The sequence below is a fragment of the Scyliorhinus torazame genome, chromosome 6 (genome assembly GCF_047496885.1).
Source record: "Scyliorhinus torazame isolate Kashiwa2021f chromosome 6, sScyTor2.1, whole genome shotgun sequence".
NCBI classification, from domain to species: domain Eukaryota; kingdom Metazoa; phylum Chordata; class Chondrichthyes; order Carcharhiniformes; family Scyliorhinidae; genus Scyliorhinus; species Scyliorhinus torazame.
Window position 1 is genome coordinate 198562834 of NC_092712.1, and position 16011 is coordinate 198578844.

General features: G+C 49.0%; 1 protein-coding gene across 4 annotated transcripts in view; it reads right to left on the minus strand.

The window, feature by feature from the left end:
- clxn (calaxin) overlaps positions 1-16011 on the minus strand; it is an 88849-nt gene that overhangs the window by 16512 nt on the left and 56326 nt on the right. For 2 of the 4 annotated variants that reach the window (XM_072509288.1, XM_072509287.1), the window contains one exon: positions 1279-2545. The exons of the other annotated variants lie outside the window; for them this stretch is intronic. In XM_072509288.1, the coding sequence (XP_072365389.1) occupies positions 2495-2545 (51 nt within the window). In that variant the 3' untranslated portion in view covers positions 1279-2494. Of the gene's footprint in view, positions 1-1278; positions 2546-16011 lie in introns of those variants that run through there. 4 annotated transcript variants of the gene reach the window in all.

Sequence of the window (16011 nt, forward strand, 5' to 3'; positions counted from 1 at the left end):
CAGCTGGCGATGGTGGAATTAGGATACGTGCCCAGGTGGCGATGGTGGAATTAGGATACGTGTCCAGGTGGCGATGGTGGAATTAGGATACGTGTCCAGGTGGCGATGGTGGAATTGGGATACGTGCCCAGCTGGCGATGGTGGAATTAGGATATGTTTCCAGTTGACGATAGTGGAATTAGGATACGTGCCCAGCTGGTGATGGAATTAGGATACGTGCCCAGCTGGGGATGAGGGAGAGCTTAGAACTGATAGCAGCCCTTGAATTTACTGTAATTATTCTTGTTAGTAGAGGTTTTTGGTTCTTGTTGAGATGTTTTTTAATGAAATGTTACAACAAAACAATTGTAAATGTACCAGTGGATCTCCAGTGATTTTGAACTCTGCCTGTATCATTTTCTTGTAGCTGATTGTGAATCTGTTATGAATGTTTGTGCTTTTTTTTTTTGTCCACCTGTGTTTCTTTTCTTTCTGCATTCTTTAAAGTGGAGAGATCTGCAGCAAACATTCAGGGTAATAATGGAAAGGAACCGGATAGGGAACATGGTGTAGCACTCTTGTACTCCCACAGAAATGTATTAGCATTTACTGTTTGCGGATTATAGCAGCAAGTTGCATTACCAGCTGCACTGAATTTTAGATACTAATTTTCATAACCATGCAATAGGATGAAATTTCTGCGCCAGCTTGTACTCCGAACCCAAAGGTCTACTAAATTTGTCATTCAATCCAGTGGAATTACGTGATTTGGTGCAAATGACTATTTATATTCTCTAATCTATTCAGTTGCTTAGTTACTAAGAAACTAAACCGTATGAAAATTGCTTTTAGATAACATGATAAAACAAATTTTTTTTGGACTTGAGTTTTCCATTTAGATGGCCTCTTACTACAAGTTCAATAGATCAATTATTTAGCAGTACAATTTTAAAATATATGGTATTGCAATTCTAAAATAAACTAGAATCACATTTCTGGGAAATGACACTTCAAACATTCTCAGCGTTAGACAGGCATTATGTACTTAGGGGGAACCTTGCACAAAGAGAAGACCAACATAGGTGAGGTGCATGGGGAAGCTGTAAAAGTGTAACTGCACTCATATTACCTCCCATCTAATTTTAAAGTAATATTGTGCCTGTATATTTTAGGTGCAGATTGTCAACCAGTTGTGGACACAAAAATGCCAGAGCTTCATGGTTTGTGAGGTCAGGTCTCTGCCCCTTTTGTTCTTCATTACTGGAACTGAGCATTCTTCAAGCACAACAAAGACAAACATAACCTCTTGAATGTTTTAATTATTAGATTCGATTTACTTTTTCTCAATTGGTTCTTTCCTGCTTTAACATAATTTCAACTAAATCAATTTATGCAATTCTGAAAATCCCAATTCAATTCAGTTAGTTACCACAATAGTATCAGAAACAACGGTCATTGCAATGCAGCCTCTTGAATGTAGGTAGAGAAGAGAGCCAATGATCACAAAATTAGGCATGAGCAATAGAAGCGGCTGATGTTAATTTCACACCCAAAATCCTTTTATTTTTTCCTCGTATCCAATAATTTTTTTCCCAATTAAGGGCCAATTTAGCATAGCCAATTCACCTACCTTGCACATCTTTGGTTGGGGGATGAGACCCTCGCAGACACGGGGAGAATGTGCAAACTCCACACGCACAATGACCCGGGGCCAGGATTGAACCCGGGTTCTTGGTGCCGTGAGGCAGCAGTGCTAACCACTGTGCCACCCGACCAAAATCCTTTTATGAATACACAAACCCTTGTAAACAAATCAAATTACTAACATTCAAAAAATGTATTCACTTAATATGCTATCACTTAATTGTACAAACAATATAGGCATTGGCAAAAGTTTACAATATTGAGATGGTTGTCCATAATCAAATTTAATACATCTTTATCTTTTATACATAAAATGTACATTTTGTTTTCTTAAACACAAAGATTCCTTTTTTATATGTGTTTAAGAAAACAAAATGGACATTTTGTTTTCTTAAACACATAAAAAAGGAATCTTTCTATCATCTTTAAAATTGTAAGACAATTGAAACAACCAAGAATGCCCTGCAAGTATTGTACAAAGTGTCTTATCAAAGGATTTTCAAGTGGCTTTTCCCAACAAATTTCATATTTGCTCCAGCAATTTTTAAAGAAAAATTGAGATAACTGGAAGTACAGATTCATTTTGCAATGTTAAATACTTATTAGCTTAAATATTTAAACATTTTTATAAAAATAATTTGCATTTTCTGTATTGTACCACTCCTATTCCATGTAATTAATGCAAAGGTTATTGAGTTGATGCAACACGAAGACTTAGTTTATACAGGTGATTAAAAACAACCATTTACACAATGCTCAATTTAACAAATTCCCTAGTGCTTGGATTACTGGTAATGAATGATGAAGTAAGAGTTTAGTTGACTATTATGAAAACAAATGACGATGCAGTCTTACAAAGCGTCGACAAAAATCAATCGTCCTTTGATTTTTTGAAGGCCTGTTCTTCAAATGCAAGTGCACTCTACAGATAGAGATGAGCATAATTGTTGACCTCAGTTTCTCATTCAAAAAAAATACAGTTTATGTAAGTTATTCAGTGCTGCTCTTATATTAGATGCTTAAACGTTTCAATTTTCCTCAATCACAAAGAAAATATTACAACTGAAATGAATGATCAAGTAGAAGTTACAATAAGGTGCAGGGTAGTATTAACAAACTGCAGTATACATTTTACATTTCGGTTATTTCATTAAACACCAGGAACTGAATGAAATTAAACCTATTTATCAGATCATTAATAGCACAAGTATATTATTCAAGCTGAAAATGCAATTTATGTTGTGCTGTAATTTCAGTACACCCAAGAGCCCGAATTATCACAATTTTATAGTGTAGAAGGAGACTATTCAGCCAGTCTCCACTGGCTCGCTGAAAGTCCCACTCCCCTGCCTTATCCCCATAACCTTGCACATTCTTTCTTTTCAGTAAGGCTGTAATGAGGTCAGGAGCGGACTAGCACTGGCAGAACACAAACTGAGCAGTAAGCAGTTGATTGCTGAGTGAGTTCTGCTTCATAGTTGTCAATGATCCCTTCTATCATTTTGCTGATGAGTTAGAGTAGACTGATTGGTCAGTAATTGGCTGGGTTGGATTTGCCCTGCATTTTGTAGACAGGACATACCTGGGCAGTTTTTCACATTATCGGGTAGATGCTAATGTAGCTATACTGCAATGGCTTGGCTAAGAGCACAGCTAGTTCTGAAGCACAAGTCTTTCGTACTATTGAGACCAAACACAGACTGGGTGATCGCTTTGCTGAGCATCTTCGGTCTGCGCATTCCGGACCCTGACCTTCCTGTTGCTTGCCATTTTAACAAAAGACCCTGCTCACATGCCCACATGCCTGTTCTTGGCCTGCTGCATGTTACAGTGAAGCACAACGCAAACTGGAGGAACAACATCTCATCTTCCGGTTAGGCACGCTACAGCCTTCCGGCCTGAACATCGAATTCAACAACTTCAGATGATCAGCCCCACCTCGACCCATTTGTTTTCATTTCATTTTAACTGTCTTACTATTTCTTTCTTAATATACATTTAATTTCTCCCCCCGCCCCCCCCCCCCCCAATCTTATCCACCTTTCCTGCACCTTTCTCTTCGCTTCCCCCGCACCTACAGTTCATCCTCTGATGTTAGTTTCCCTGCTGTTTGACCTTTCACATCTTTTGTCCTCTGGGGACTGCCATTAGCACTCTTTCCCCTTGGTTTCTGTGGCCATTAGCACCCGGTTTCCCTGGGTTTCTGTGGCTATGACTCATCTTTCATTCTCACTCCACAGTATAAATATTTCCCACTTTCTCTATGTTAGCTTTGACAGAGTCATCGGACTCAAAACGTTAGCTCTTTTCTCTCCCTACAGATGCTGCCAGACTTGCTGAGATTTTCCAGCATTTTCTCTTTAGTTTCAGATTCCAGCATCTGCAGTAATTTGCTTTTATCTTTAGTACTATTACTGGAATGTTGTTGGGACCTGTGGCCTTTGCATTATCCAATGCCTTCAGCCATATTTTGATATGTGGAGTGAATCGAATTAGTTGAAGGCTGGCATCTGTTTTGCTGGGGCCCTCAGGAGGAGGCAGAGATGGTTCATCCACTGGGTACTTCTGGCTGAAGATTGTTGTGAATGATTAAGCCTTGTCTTTTGTACTGATATGCTGGGTTCCTCCATCATTGAGGACAGGGATATTTGTGGAGCCCCTCATGCAGTTAGTTGTTTAATTGCCCACCGCCGTTCAAAATTGGATGTGGCAGGGCTGCAGAGCTTTAATCTGATTCATTGGTTGTGAAATGGCTTAGTTCTGTCTATCGCATGCTGCTTTCACTGTTTGGCTTGCAAGTCGTCCTCTGTTGTAGCTTCACCAGGTTGACATCTAATTTTTGATATGCCTGGTGCTACTCCTGCACTCTTCATTGAACCAGAGTTGATCCCCTGGTTTGATGGACGTGGTAGAGTGGAAGATATGCCAGGTCACCCGGTTACAGATTGTCGTTGTTTACAATTCTGCTGCTGCCCCACAGTGTCTCATGGATGCTCAAGTTTTTTTGTTGACAATATTTTTATTCAGGTTTTTAATATTTTAACTATACACCACAACAAAGCAAAACAACAAAGAGCCCAAACCCACCACCTCCCAATAACCCGAAACAAAAGACCCACTTTGTCGTCGTCCCCCGCTTAAACAGCTGACAGTAACCAACTTCTTAAAATGTAATATAAATAAACCCCATCTCTTGTGGAACCCCTCATTCGCCACCCTCAAAACAAATTTGATCTCCAAATACAAAAACTCGGATCCCCCAGCCACACCGAGGCATACAGTGGAAAAGCTAACCATCACTCCAACAGGTCCCGCCTGCGAGCAATCAGCGAGGCAAAGGCTAAAACATCTGCCCCGCTCCCATCAGCAGCTCTGGCAAGGCCGATACCCCAAACATGACCCCCGAGGACTGGGTTCCAAATCAACATTCAAGATCGCCGACATGATGCTGAAAAATGATCTCCAAACTTTTTCCAACTTCGGGCAGGACCAGAACATATGTACAACGTTGGCCAGACCCCACCCACACCGTTCACAGATGTATTCCACCCCCTCAAACAACAAGCTCATTCTCAACTTCATCAGGTGCGCTCTATGTACCACCTTTAGCTGTATCAACCCCAGCATGAGGTTGAGGCATTCACCCTCCTCAGCACCTGGCACCACAACCCCTCCAGCACCATCCCCAGCTCATCCCACTTGACCTTAACCTGCTCCAATGAAATTTGGGGTTTGTATCCCGCCCACTTGTGGGTGAAGCATCAAAAGCAGGAATTTTATTTTAACTCGCCAGAGAAGTCGATGGACGTTATGAAAGACCATGAACTGGGTGGGTTGTGAGGACATTTGATCTTTGGAGAAGAGTTCTATGTAAATTGGGTGGGTAAATTGTGTCGACGGGGAGTGGTGAAGGTGAGTGTGCCTTTTGTTTTCCTTTGTTTGCTGGTGGCTGGGGGGTTTAGTGGGGGGAGTAGCCAGAGGAGGGGGTCACTATGCTAACTGGGCGGGCTAGTTAGCTGGAGTGAAGTGGGGAGTTGTCACGAGGAAGGTGTGGGAGAGTGGGGAATCGGTCGGTTCTTTGGATGTGGAAGGGGCGGGCGCAGACATGGGTGTGGTGCAGTTGGGAAGGGAGAGATTGCAGTGGACATCTTAGGGCGGGACTGGAGGCATGTGTGACGCCAGCCGGGGCGGGGGGGGGGGGCTGGCTTATAAAGGTTGATCGGCAGGGGAGAGAAGTGGGGAACTCCCTGACCTGGCTGGTTACATGGAATGTGCGAGGGTTGAATGGGCCGGTTAAAAGGTCGCGTGTTCTCATGCACTTGAGGAATTTGAAGGTGGATGTTGTGTTTTTGCAGGAGACACATCTGACTAGGCAGAGGAAAGGGTGGATGGGGCAGGTGTTCCACTCAGGGTTGGACATGAAGAGGAGGGGGCAGTGGTGTTGGTTAATAAGAAAGTGGCGTTTGAGGTGGAGAGTATTGTGCCGATCCATGGGGTAGATATATGATGGTCAGTTGGAGGGGATGCCGGTAATCCTGGTGACTATTTATGCCCTGAATTGGGACAACGTGGTCCTTTAGGGAGGATCCTGGACCCAGACACGTATTGACTGATAATGGGGGGGGTTTAATACAGTTCTAGATCCAAGGTTGGACCGGTCGAATCCTAACTCGTCGAGGGTGTCGGCAGTGGCTAGGGAGTTGAGGGGTTTCATGGATCATATGGGGGGGGGGGTGTAGACCCGTTGAGGTTTGGGAGGCCAAGGCCGACGGAGTTCTCATATTTCTCACATGTGCACCGGGTGTATTCTTAGATCGATTTCTTTGTGATGGATAAGGCGCTGCTGGTGGGGGTGGCCGACTTGGAACACTCGGCGATCGTGGTTTCCGACCATGCACCGCCCTGAGTGGATCTGTGGGGGGCTCGAGGAGGCTCAACGACAGCAGTGGAGATTAGATATTGGGCCGTTGGCGGATGAGGGTGTGTGTGAGAGAGTGAGGGCCACCATCCAGGGTTATGTGTTGCTGAAAGACATGGTGGAGGACACGGTCACCACGCTGTGGGAAGCACTTATGGCGTTAGTTAGGCTAAATTTATTTTGATCCGGGCGCATAGGGAGGGTGGAATGAGTGGAGAGTGCGAGGCTGTTAGATGGGATTCTGAGGGTGTATAGGAGGTACTCGGTGGAGCCAGAGGAGGGGTTGTGAAAGGAGAGGCAGAGGCTCCCGTGTAGTTCAGGTTAGTGTCCACGGGGAAAGCGGGAGAGCATTTGCAGAGTGGCAGTGTACGAGTACGGGGAAAAGGCAAGTAGGATGCTGGCCCACCAGCTGAGGAAGCAGGCAGCGGCGAGGAAGATTTGCAGTGTTAGGAATGAGAGGAGTACAGTGATGGTGGATCCAGAGGGGGTAAATGGGGTATTTGAGGTCTTCTATGGGAGGCTGTACAAGTCGGAGCCACTACCTGGGGAGGAGGGGATCAGACGGTTCCTGGACGGGTTGGTGTTCCCCAGGGTGGAGGAGGTAAGTGTGCAGGGACTGGGTAACCGATTGGGCTGAGAGAGATGATGGATGGCTTGGGTGCAATTCAGGCAGGGAAGGCCCCAGGGCCAGACGGGTTCCTAGTGGAGCTTTATAAGAAGTTTGGTGCGGAGCTGGGGCCACTGTTAGTGAGGATGTACAAAGAGGCGTGGGGTAGAGGGGCGCTCTCCCCAAACTCCAACGTTATCACAGGCATCCATTTCCCTGATTTTGAAGAAGGATAAGGATACGCAGCAGTGGATCGTACTGCCCGATCAATGCTAGAGTGCGGAAAGGCGGTTAGGGAGTTGTTATTTCGGGTGGTGGGGCCACGTTTTCAGTATCTAGGAATCCAGGTAGCACGGAGCTGGGCCCAGATACATAAAGTGAACTTGGCACGACTGGTGGAGGGTTGAAGGTGGATTTCAAGTGGTGGGACGTGTAGCTGCTGTCACTGGTTGGGTGCGTGCAGAAGGTTAAAATGACGGTGCTGCCCAGGTTGTTGCTCGTGTTCCAGAACCTCCCCATCTTTGTTCCCAATTCCTTTTTCCCATGGTGAACGGGATAATTTGGGAGTTTATGTGGACGGGGAAGACCCCGCCAGTGAGGAGGGGGTTTTGGAGATAGGGCGGGGCCAAGTTTGACAAATTATTATTGGGTGGCGAACAACGCAATGGTGATGAAATAGGCAGTGGAGTGGGGGTGGGGGCGGATGGAGGCCACATTGTGTATGGGGAAGGGTCAGAGGGCTCGGTTGTTAGCGCCCCTTCCATACTCGCAAGTCAGATACTCTGTCAGCTCATTGGTGGTAGTGGGTATGGAGCCAGTGTAGGCAACATTTCAGATTCGAGGGCATGTCATTATGGGTGCTAATGTGTGATAATCATAGGCTTGTACCGGCAGGGTTGAATGAGAGATTCCGGGGATGGCGGCAGGTGGTGATAGAGTACTTCAGGGACTAGTTTATAGAGTATAAGTTTGCAGGTCTGGAGGAGTTGGAGGAGACATACGAGTGTCCAAAAGGGAATGGTTTTAGGTGCCTGCAGGTGAGAGATTTTGTGAGGAGAGAGGTGCCGTCCTTTCCGGGGCTGCTGCCTCTGCTGTTGCAGGACAAGTTGTTGTTGGAGGATGATATTGGGGAGTGGAGGGGGTCGGATATCTACAGCGAGTTGATGGAGAGAGAGGGCACTTCAGTGGAGGAGATAAAGTGTAAATGGGAGGAGGAGTTTGGTGGGGAGGTGCAGGCCGGGACCTGGGTAGTGGCCTTGCGGAGGGTGAAGACGTTCTTATCATGTGCGAGGTTAAGCCTCATCCAGTTTAAGGCGATGGTTGGGCCCAAAGATGAGCTGATTCTTTTCAGGAGTGGAAGACAGATGTGGGCAGTGTGTGGGTGGGCCCATGAATCACGTCCACATGTTTTAGGCGTGTCCAAAGCTGAGGGGGTTTTGGCTGCTGTTCTCAGATGTTATGCCCTAATTTCTGGGTGTGGGGGTGGTCCCGAGTCCGGAGGTGGCGCTATTCGGTGTGTCGGAAGATCTGGGAGTCCAGGTGGGGAGAGAGGTCCTTGCCTTCCAGCTAGCCCGAAAACGGATCTTGTGCTGGTGGGACTCCAAGCTGCCGAATAATAATACAACAGGTTTGGAAGAGCTAGGCCCCCTGACTGCTTCCCTCTCTGAAGCACCGTCTTCCTAATCCTCGCTACCTTACCTGCCCAGACAAACAACAAAATCAACCGTTCCACCCCCATAAAAAACGTTTTTGGCGAGAAGACAGGTAGGCACTGAAACAAAAATAAAAACCATGGCAAAATATTGACCTGCACCCGGCCTGCCAATGATAGGGGAAGGCTCTCCCACCTTAGTAAATCCACCTTGACCCTACCCACGAGGTTTGTGAAATTAAATTTACGAAGCCGGGCCCAATCCTGAGCCACCTGTACTGCCAAATGTCTAAAATGGGTAGTTCCCACCTGAAACGGCAATCCCAATCCCCAAACCAGCCCCTGCCCCCAAACACAAAAAAACACTCACTCTTTTCCAGATTCAACTTGTAACCTGAAAAAGCTCCAAATCTCCTAAGCAGTCCCATTATATCCCTCACTGAAGAACCCAGGTTAGAGATATACAACTAATCATCATCAGCACACACAGACACCCTATGTTTCCACCCCATCCCCACTATCTCCTTCCACTTATCCGAGCACCTCAGTGCTATGGCCAGGGGCTCTATCGCCAGTGCAAACAGGAGGGGGGACATGGGGCATCCTAGCCTCGTTTGCCTATGTAACAGAAAGAACCCAGAGTTCACCTAATTTGTGTGCACCCTCGCCTTCGATTCCCTATATAACCCACGTCACAAACCTATGCCCAATCCCAAATCTCTCCAACACCGCAAACAAATAACTCCACTCCAGACAATCAAAACGCCTTCTCAACAACCAACACCATCACCACTGCTGACTCCCACCCTTCTGACGGCCACACATTCAACGGTAACTGCCTGCCCTTTACAAACCCCGGCTAATCCCTGTGGTAATCACCACTGTTGTACATATTAGAAGATATGTGGTAAGACCCTGTACTTCAGGTACGGTGGTAGTCCCTGCCTGCTGGCTCCGCCCAGTAGGCGGAGTATAAATATGTGTGCTCCCTATACAGCAGCCATTTCGCCAGCTGCTGTAATAAAGCCTCAGTTGTATTCAACTCTCGTCTCTGTGCAACTGATCGTACATCAATTTATTGCGCTAAGATTTTCAGAAGATGGACCTCCGCATCAAGCCGGATTGCCTGCAGCTGGATCCGCAATCAAGCGATGCCAAAAAGGACTTTCAACATTGGCTAGCTTGTTTCGAAGCTTACATCAGGTCTGCACCAGACCCAATCCCGGAAGCTCAGAAGATCCAGATACTCTACTCGCGGCTGAGCTCCAACGTCTTTCCTCTTATCCAGGACGCACCGAACTACGATGAAGCCATGGCGCTATTGAAAGAAAATTACGCCCAGTAGACGAACACGCTCTTTGTCAGACACGTACTCTCTACTTGCAGTCAACTCCCTGGTGAGTCCGTAGCAGATTTCTGGCGTGCTTTAATTCCCCTGGTCAGAGACTGTGACTGTCAGGCCATCACGGCCACAGAACATTCGAACCTCCTCATGCGGGACGCCTTCGTTACGGGGATAGGGTCAGACCTCATACGCCAGCGACTTTTAGATGGGGCCACGCTCGACCTCGCAGCAACAAAAAAATTGCCGCTATCGATGACGGTCGCCTCGCACAATATTCAGGCCTACACCCCCAGCCGCGCGGCCCACCCCTCCTACACATCGTGGACTCCGCAGAGGGCCGCCCCACCGGGGGCCTCACCCAGCCAATACGCCTGTGCCACGCACCAGCCAGCCAACCCCGGAGGCCCCCAATGTTACTTCTGCGGGCAACAGAAACACCCCGCCAACGCTGCCCGGCCCGCACCGCCCTTTGCAAGGCCTGCGGCAAGAAGGGGCACTTCGCTGCGGTGTGCCAGGCCTGCTCAGTCGCCGCTATTGCCCTGACCCCCCTCGCGCATGGACAATGGGCGCCACCATTGTCACTTCCCCGGACCACGCGCGGCCAGTGGGCGCCGCCATCTTCTCTCCCGCGGTCAGTGGGTGCTGCCATCTTCTCCGCTTCAGACCACGTGCGGCCAGTGGGCATCGCCATCTTCCCCTTCTCGGACCACGTGCGGCCCATGGGCGCCGCCATCTTTTTCAACCCCTGCCACGTGCGGCCCGTGGACGCCGCCATCTTATCCACCCCAAGATCATCAGGCGCTGCCATCTTGTCTTCCCCACGGCACATGGGCACCACCATTGTTCCAGGACCCGTGCTCGCCGGGCACCCCATCGTTCGACACCAGCGACGACCAGCCATGACTCGCCTCGGTCACAATCGACCAGTCTCGCCCGCACAATCTAGCTACCGCCTCGACAAGCATGAAGATCGATGGGCACGAAACCTATTGCCTGCTGGACTCCGGGAGCACCGAAAGCTTCATCCATCCAGATACGGTAAGGCGCTGCTCCCTTGCGGTACACCCCGCCAATCAAAGAATCTCCCTGGCCTCCGGATCCCACTCCATGGCGATCCGGGGGTACTGTATAGTCACACTCACGCTCCAGGGTGTAGAATTCAGCGGCTTCCGCCTCTACGTCCTACCCAACCTCTGCGCTGCCCTGCTACTCGGCCTGCACTTCCAGTGTAACCTCCAGAGCCTAACCTTGAAATTCGGCGGATCCCTACCACCCCTTACTGTGTGCAGCCTCGCGACCCTAAAGGTCGACCCACCTTCCTTATTCGCAAACCTAACCCCGGATTGCAAACCCGTCGCCACCAGGAGCAGACGGTACAGCACCCAGGACAGGACCTTCATCAGGTCCGAGGTCCAGCGGCTGCTTCGGGAAGGCATCATCGAGGCTAGCAACAACTTCTGGAGAGCCCAAGTGGTAGTGGTGAAAACTGGGGAGAAACACAGAATGGTCGTGGACTACAGCCAGACCATCAATAGGTACACGCAGCTCGACGCGTACCCCCTCCCACACATATCTGATATGGTCAATCAGATTGCACAGTATCGGGTCTTCTCTACTGTAGACCTCAAATCCGCCTACCACCAGTTCCCCATCCATAAGGCGGACCGCCCATACACTGCATTCGAGGCAGATGGCCGTCTCTACCATTTTCTCAGGGGTCCCTTCGGTGTCACCAACGGGGTCTCGGTCTTCCAAAGGGAGATGGACCGAATGGTCGACCGGTACGGGTTGCGGGCCACCTTCCCGTACCTAGACAATGTCACCATCTGCGGCCACAATCAGCAGGACCACGATGCCAACCGTGCCAAATTTCTCCACACCGCCACTCTCCTCAACCTCCACTATAACAAGGAGAAGTGCGTGAAGTAGGCCATTTTCCAAGACCATATTTTTATCTCACCCATTTTCCAAGACCATATTTTTATCTCATCTCATCAAACATTCTTCATTTATGAAACTGTTTTATTGGACTGATTGGCACCGTTTAACATATATTGGACTGTTTTATTGGAATGATTGGCACCGTTTATAATGTGCCCACAATGCAGAAGGGGACACCCGGATGGACATTCGTTTAAATCCCCTTCTGCACAGCTGGGAGACCTTTAATTCGAAATTGACGGAAGACCCTTGTTCTGCCCAGCAACAGCACGAAGCTGCATCTTAATGATGGAAGACACTTGTTCTGCCTAGCAACAGCACGAAGCTGCATCTTAATGATGGAAGACACTTGTTCTGCCCAGCAACAACACGAAGCTGCATCTTAAAACGGCCCCATGGCCAGGAGATCGGGATATCTGCGAGTCAAGACCCTGGAAGTGGGATATATGGCACAACTGTATTGCAAAAACTTATGAAAGAATGAAATAATATATTAATAAAATGGCCAAGGCAGGCAAAGAAACCAGAATAGAAAGAATAAAAGAAATGTATAGATTAGATTAGCGTCGCCTACACACACAGCAGGACAAAGATGACATTAACACCTCATCTAGCAAACACAGAAACAAAAGCATAGCACAGCCACAGACATCGGAGGTCGATTTAGTTAAGGAGACACATCAGGGAGATAATGGAAAACACATTAGAGAAGGGAGGGACACCGGAGCGAGCACAGATAATCTCATCAACACGGACACACACCATACAGATGCATATTGACAAAGATGCATATTCTCAGTTTAAACCTGTCTGAGAGATCTAAATCAAAACTACCCTTTAACTATTATGTATGAGCAAATGTTCCCACTCGAATTTGGATTCCTATAAAAATTCAGAGCGAATGTGTAATTGTCGAGATCAACGTGGCCAAGCCACTGTTTCTGAGCTGGCTGCGTGGGTCTCCCTGAAGGCTTCAGTAATTGTACAATAAAGAACAACGCTTTGAACCTTGCCTTGAGACTCGGCCTCTTGAATGCACTGGTACAAGGGATTTTTCCCTACAACATGCGTATTCAGCACGAACCGCTTAGCCATCCTTGGCTATGTCGTCCAGAACAGAGTTCTGGGGCCCGATCCCGACCGCATGCGCCCCCTCATGGAGCTCCCCCTTCCCCACTGCCCCAAGCCCCTCAAACGCTGCCTGGGGTTCTTTTGATACTACACCCAGTGGGTCCCAAACTATGCGGACAAGACCCGCCCACTCATCCAGTCCACCCTTTTCCCCGACGGCCGAGGCTCAACATGCCTTCAACCGTATTAGAACCGAGATCGCAAAGGCCGCGATGCACGCAGTAAACGAGACGCTGCCCTTTCAAGTGGAGAGCCACACATCAGACGTTGCCCTAGCCGCCAAGCTCAACCAGGCAGGCAGGCCCTTGGCATTCTTTTCACGAACCCTTCATGCCTCTGAAATTCGGCACTCCTCCGTCAAAAAAGAGGCCCAAGCCATCGTTGAAGCTGTGCAGCATTGGAGGCATTACCTGGCCAGCAGGAGATTCACTCTCCTCATTGACCAACGGTCGGTAGCCTTCATGTTCAATAACACACAACGGGGTAAGATCAAAAATGATGAAAGCTTGAGGTGGAGGATCGAGTTCTCCACCTACAACTACGAGATTTTGTATCGCCCCGGCAAGCTCAACGAGCCTCCAGATGCCCTATCGCAAGGTACATGTGCCAGTGCACAAGTAGACCGACTCCGGACCCTGCACGACAACCTTAGTCACCCGGGAGTCACACGGTTGTATCATTTCATAAAGGCCCGCAATCTGCCCTACTCCGTCGAGGAAGTCAGGACAATCACCAGGGACTGCCAGTTCTGTGCGGAGCGCAAACCGCACTTCTACCAGCCGGACCGCGCGCGCCTGGTGAAGGCCTCCCGCCCCTTTGAACGCCACAGTGTGGATTTCAAAGGGCCCCCCTCCTCCACCGAATGTAACACGTATTTCCTCAGTGTGGTCGATGAATACTCCAGATTCCCCTTCTCCATCCCATGCCCCGACATGATGTCTGCCACCGTCATCAAAACCCTCAACACAATCTTCGCTCTGTTCGGCTTCCCCGCCTACATCCACAGTGACAGGGGATCCTCATTCATGAGTGATGAGCTGCGTCAGTTCCTGCTCAGCAGGGGTATTGCCTCCAGACGGACGACCAGCTACAACACCCGGGGAAACGGGCAGGTGGAGAGGCAGAACGGGACGGTCTGGACGGCCATCCAACGGGCCCTACGGTCCAGATATCTCCCGGCCTCCCTCTGGCAGGAGGTCCCCCCCGATGCACTGCACTCCATTCGGTCGCTACTGTGCACCGCCACTAACAACACACCCCATGAACGTCTCTTTGCCTTCCCCAGGAAGTCCATATCCGGGGTGTTGCTCCCGACCTGGCTCCCAGCTCCAGGACCCGTACTCCTCCGTAGGTACGTCTGACTCCACAAGGCGGACCCGTTGGTTGAAAGGGTGCAGTTACTCCACGCTAACCCCCAGTATGCCTACGTAGCGTACCCCGACGGCCACCAGGATACTGTCTCCATCAGGGACCTGGCACCTGGCACCTCCCCCTGCCCACGCCCGAGGATGAAGAGGATTTCAGCACGCTCCCGGAGTCACCGAGGACCAGACCAACACCGGAATCGCCGCCACCACTGCGTCGCTCCCAATGCCACATCAAGGCCCCGGACCGGCTAAATCTATAACTGGTTCGGGACTATCAAACCACCTTGTACTGGACTTCAGAAAAAAAAAATTCCGCTTCTGTACATTAAACTTGCTCTGTATATAGTTCTCCACCACCCCCGCCGGACTCAATTTTAACAGGGGGTGAATGTGGTAATCACCACTGTTGTACATATTAGAAGATGTGTGGAAAGACCCTGTACTACAGGTATGGTGGTAGTCCCTGCCTGCTGGCTCCACCCAGTAGGCAGAGTATAAATATGTGTGCTCCTATATAGCAGCCATTTCGCCAGCTGCTGTAGGAGGCCACACATCTTAGAGTAATAAAGCCTCAGTTGTATTCAACTCTCGTCTCTGTGCAATTGATTGTGCATCAATCCTCCCCAATCACATTCAGGAGTCACACTTCGAACCTAAGCACCAACACCTTGGTCAGAATCTTGACATCCACATTTAGCAGAGATATTCGCCTATTCGACTCACTCTCCACCGGGTCCTTATCTTTCTTTAACAGCAACAAAATGGATGCCTGTCCTATTGTCTCTGGTAGTGCCTCTTAGCCACCACATCCTCAAACATCCCCACCAACAGAGGCGCCAACCGATCCAGAAACTTTTTATAAAACTCCACCGGGAACCCATCTGGCCCCAGTGCCTTACCCGTCTGCATCTTCCCCATCGCCGCCCAAACCTACTCAATCCCCACTGGCTCTTCCAGCCCAGCCTTCTCCTCCTCTCCTATTCTAGGACACTCCAGCACCCCCAAAAATCTCTAATATATGACTCATCCAACCTATACCACTTTTCATAAAACTCCTCAAATGTCTTGTTCATCTGCTCCAGCACCACCACCAACTCCCCTGCCCCATCCTGGACCCGAACACACTCTCTCACAGCCGCCTATCAGTGGAGCTGGCCTGCCAGCAAGCGACAAGCCTTCTCCCCATACTCATATACAACCCCATTCACCTGCCTTAACTGCCGAACCGCCTTTCCTGTGGTCAGAGGTTTACACCTTGCCTGTAGTTGCTTTCTCCTCACCAGACTTCTGGGGTAGGATCCTCTTCCCATCCACTTCCAAGATTTCCTCTATCAGCTTCTGCCCCTCCTCTCTTGCCTCCCTGGCAACCTGAGCCTTAAATGAGATGATCTCACCCCTAACCACCACCTTCAGCGCCTCCTAAACCAC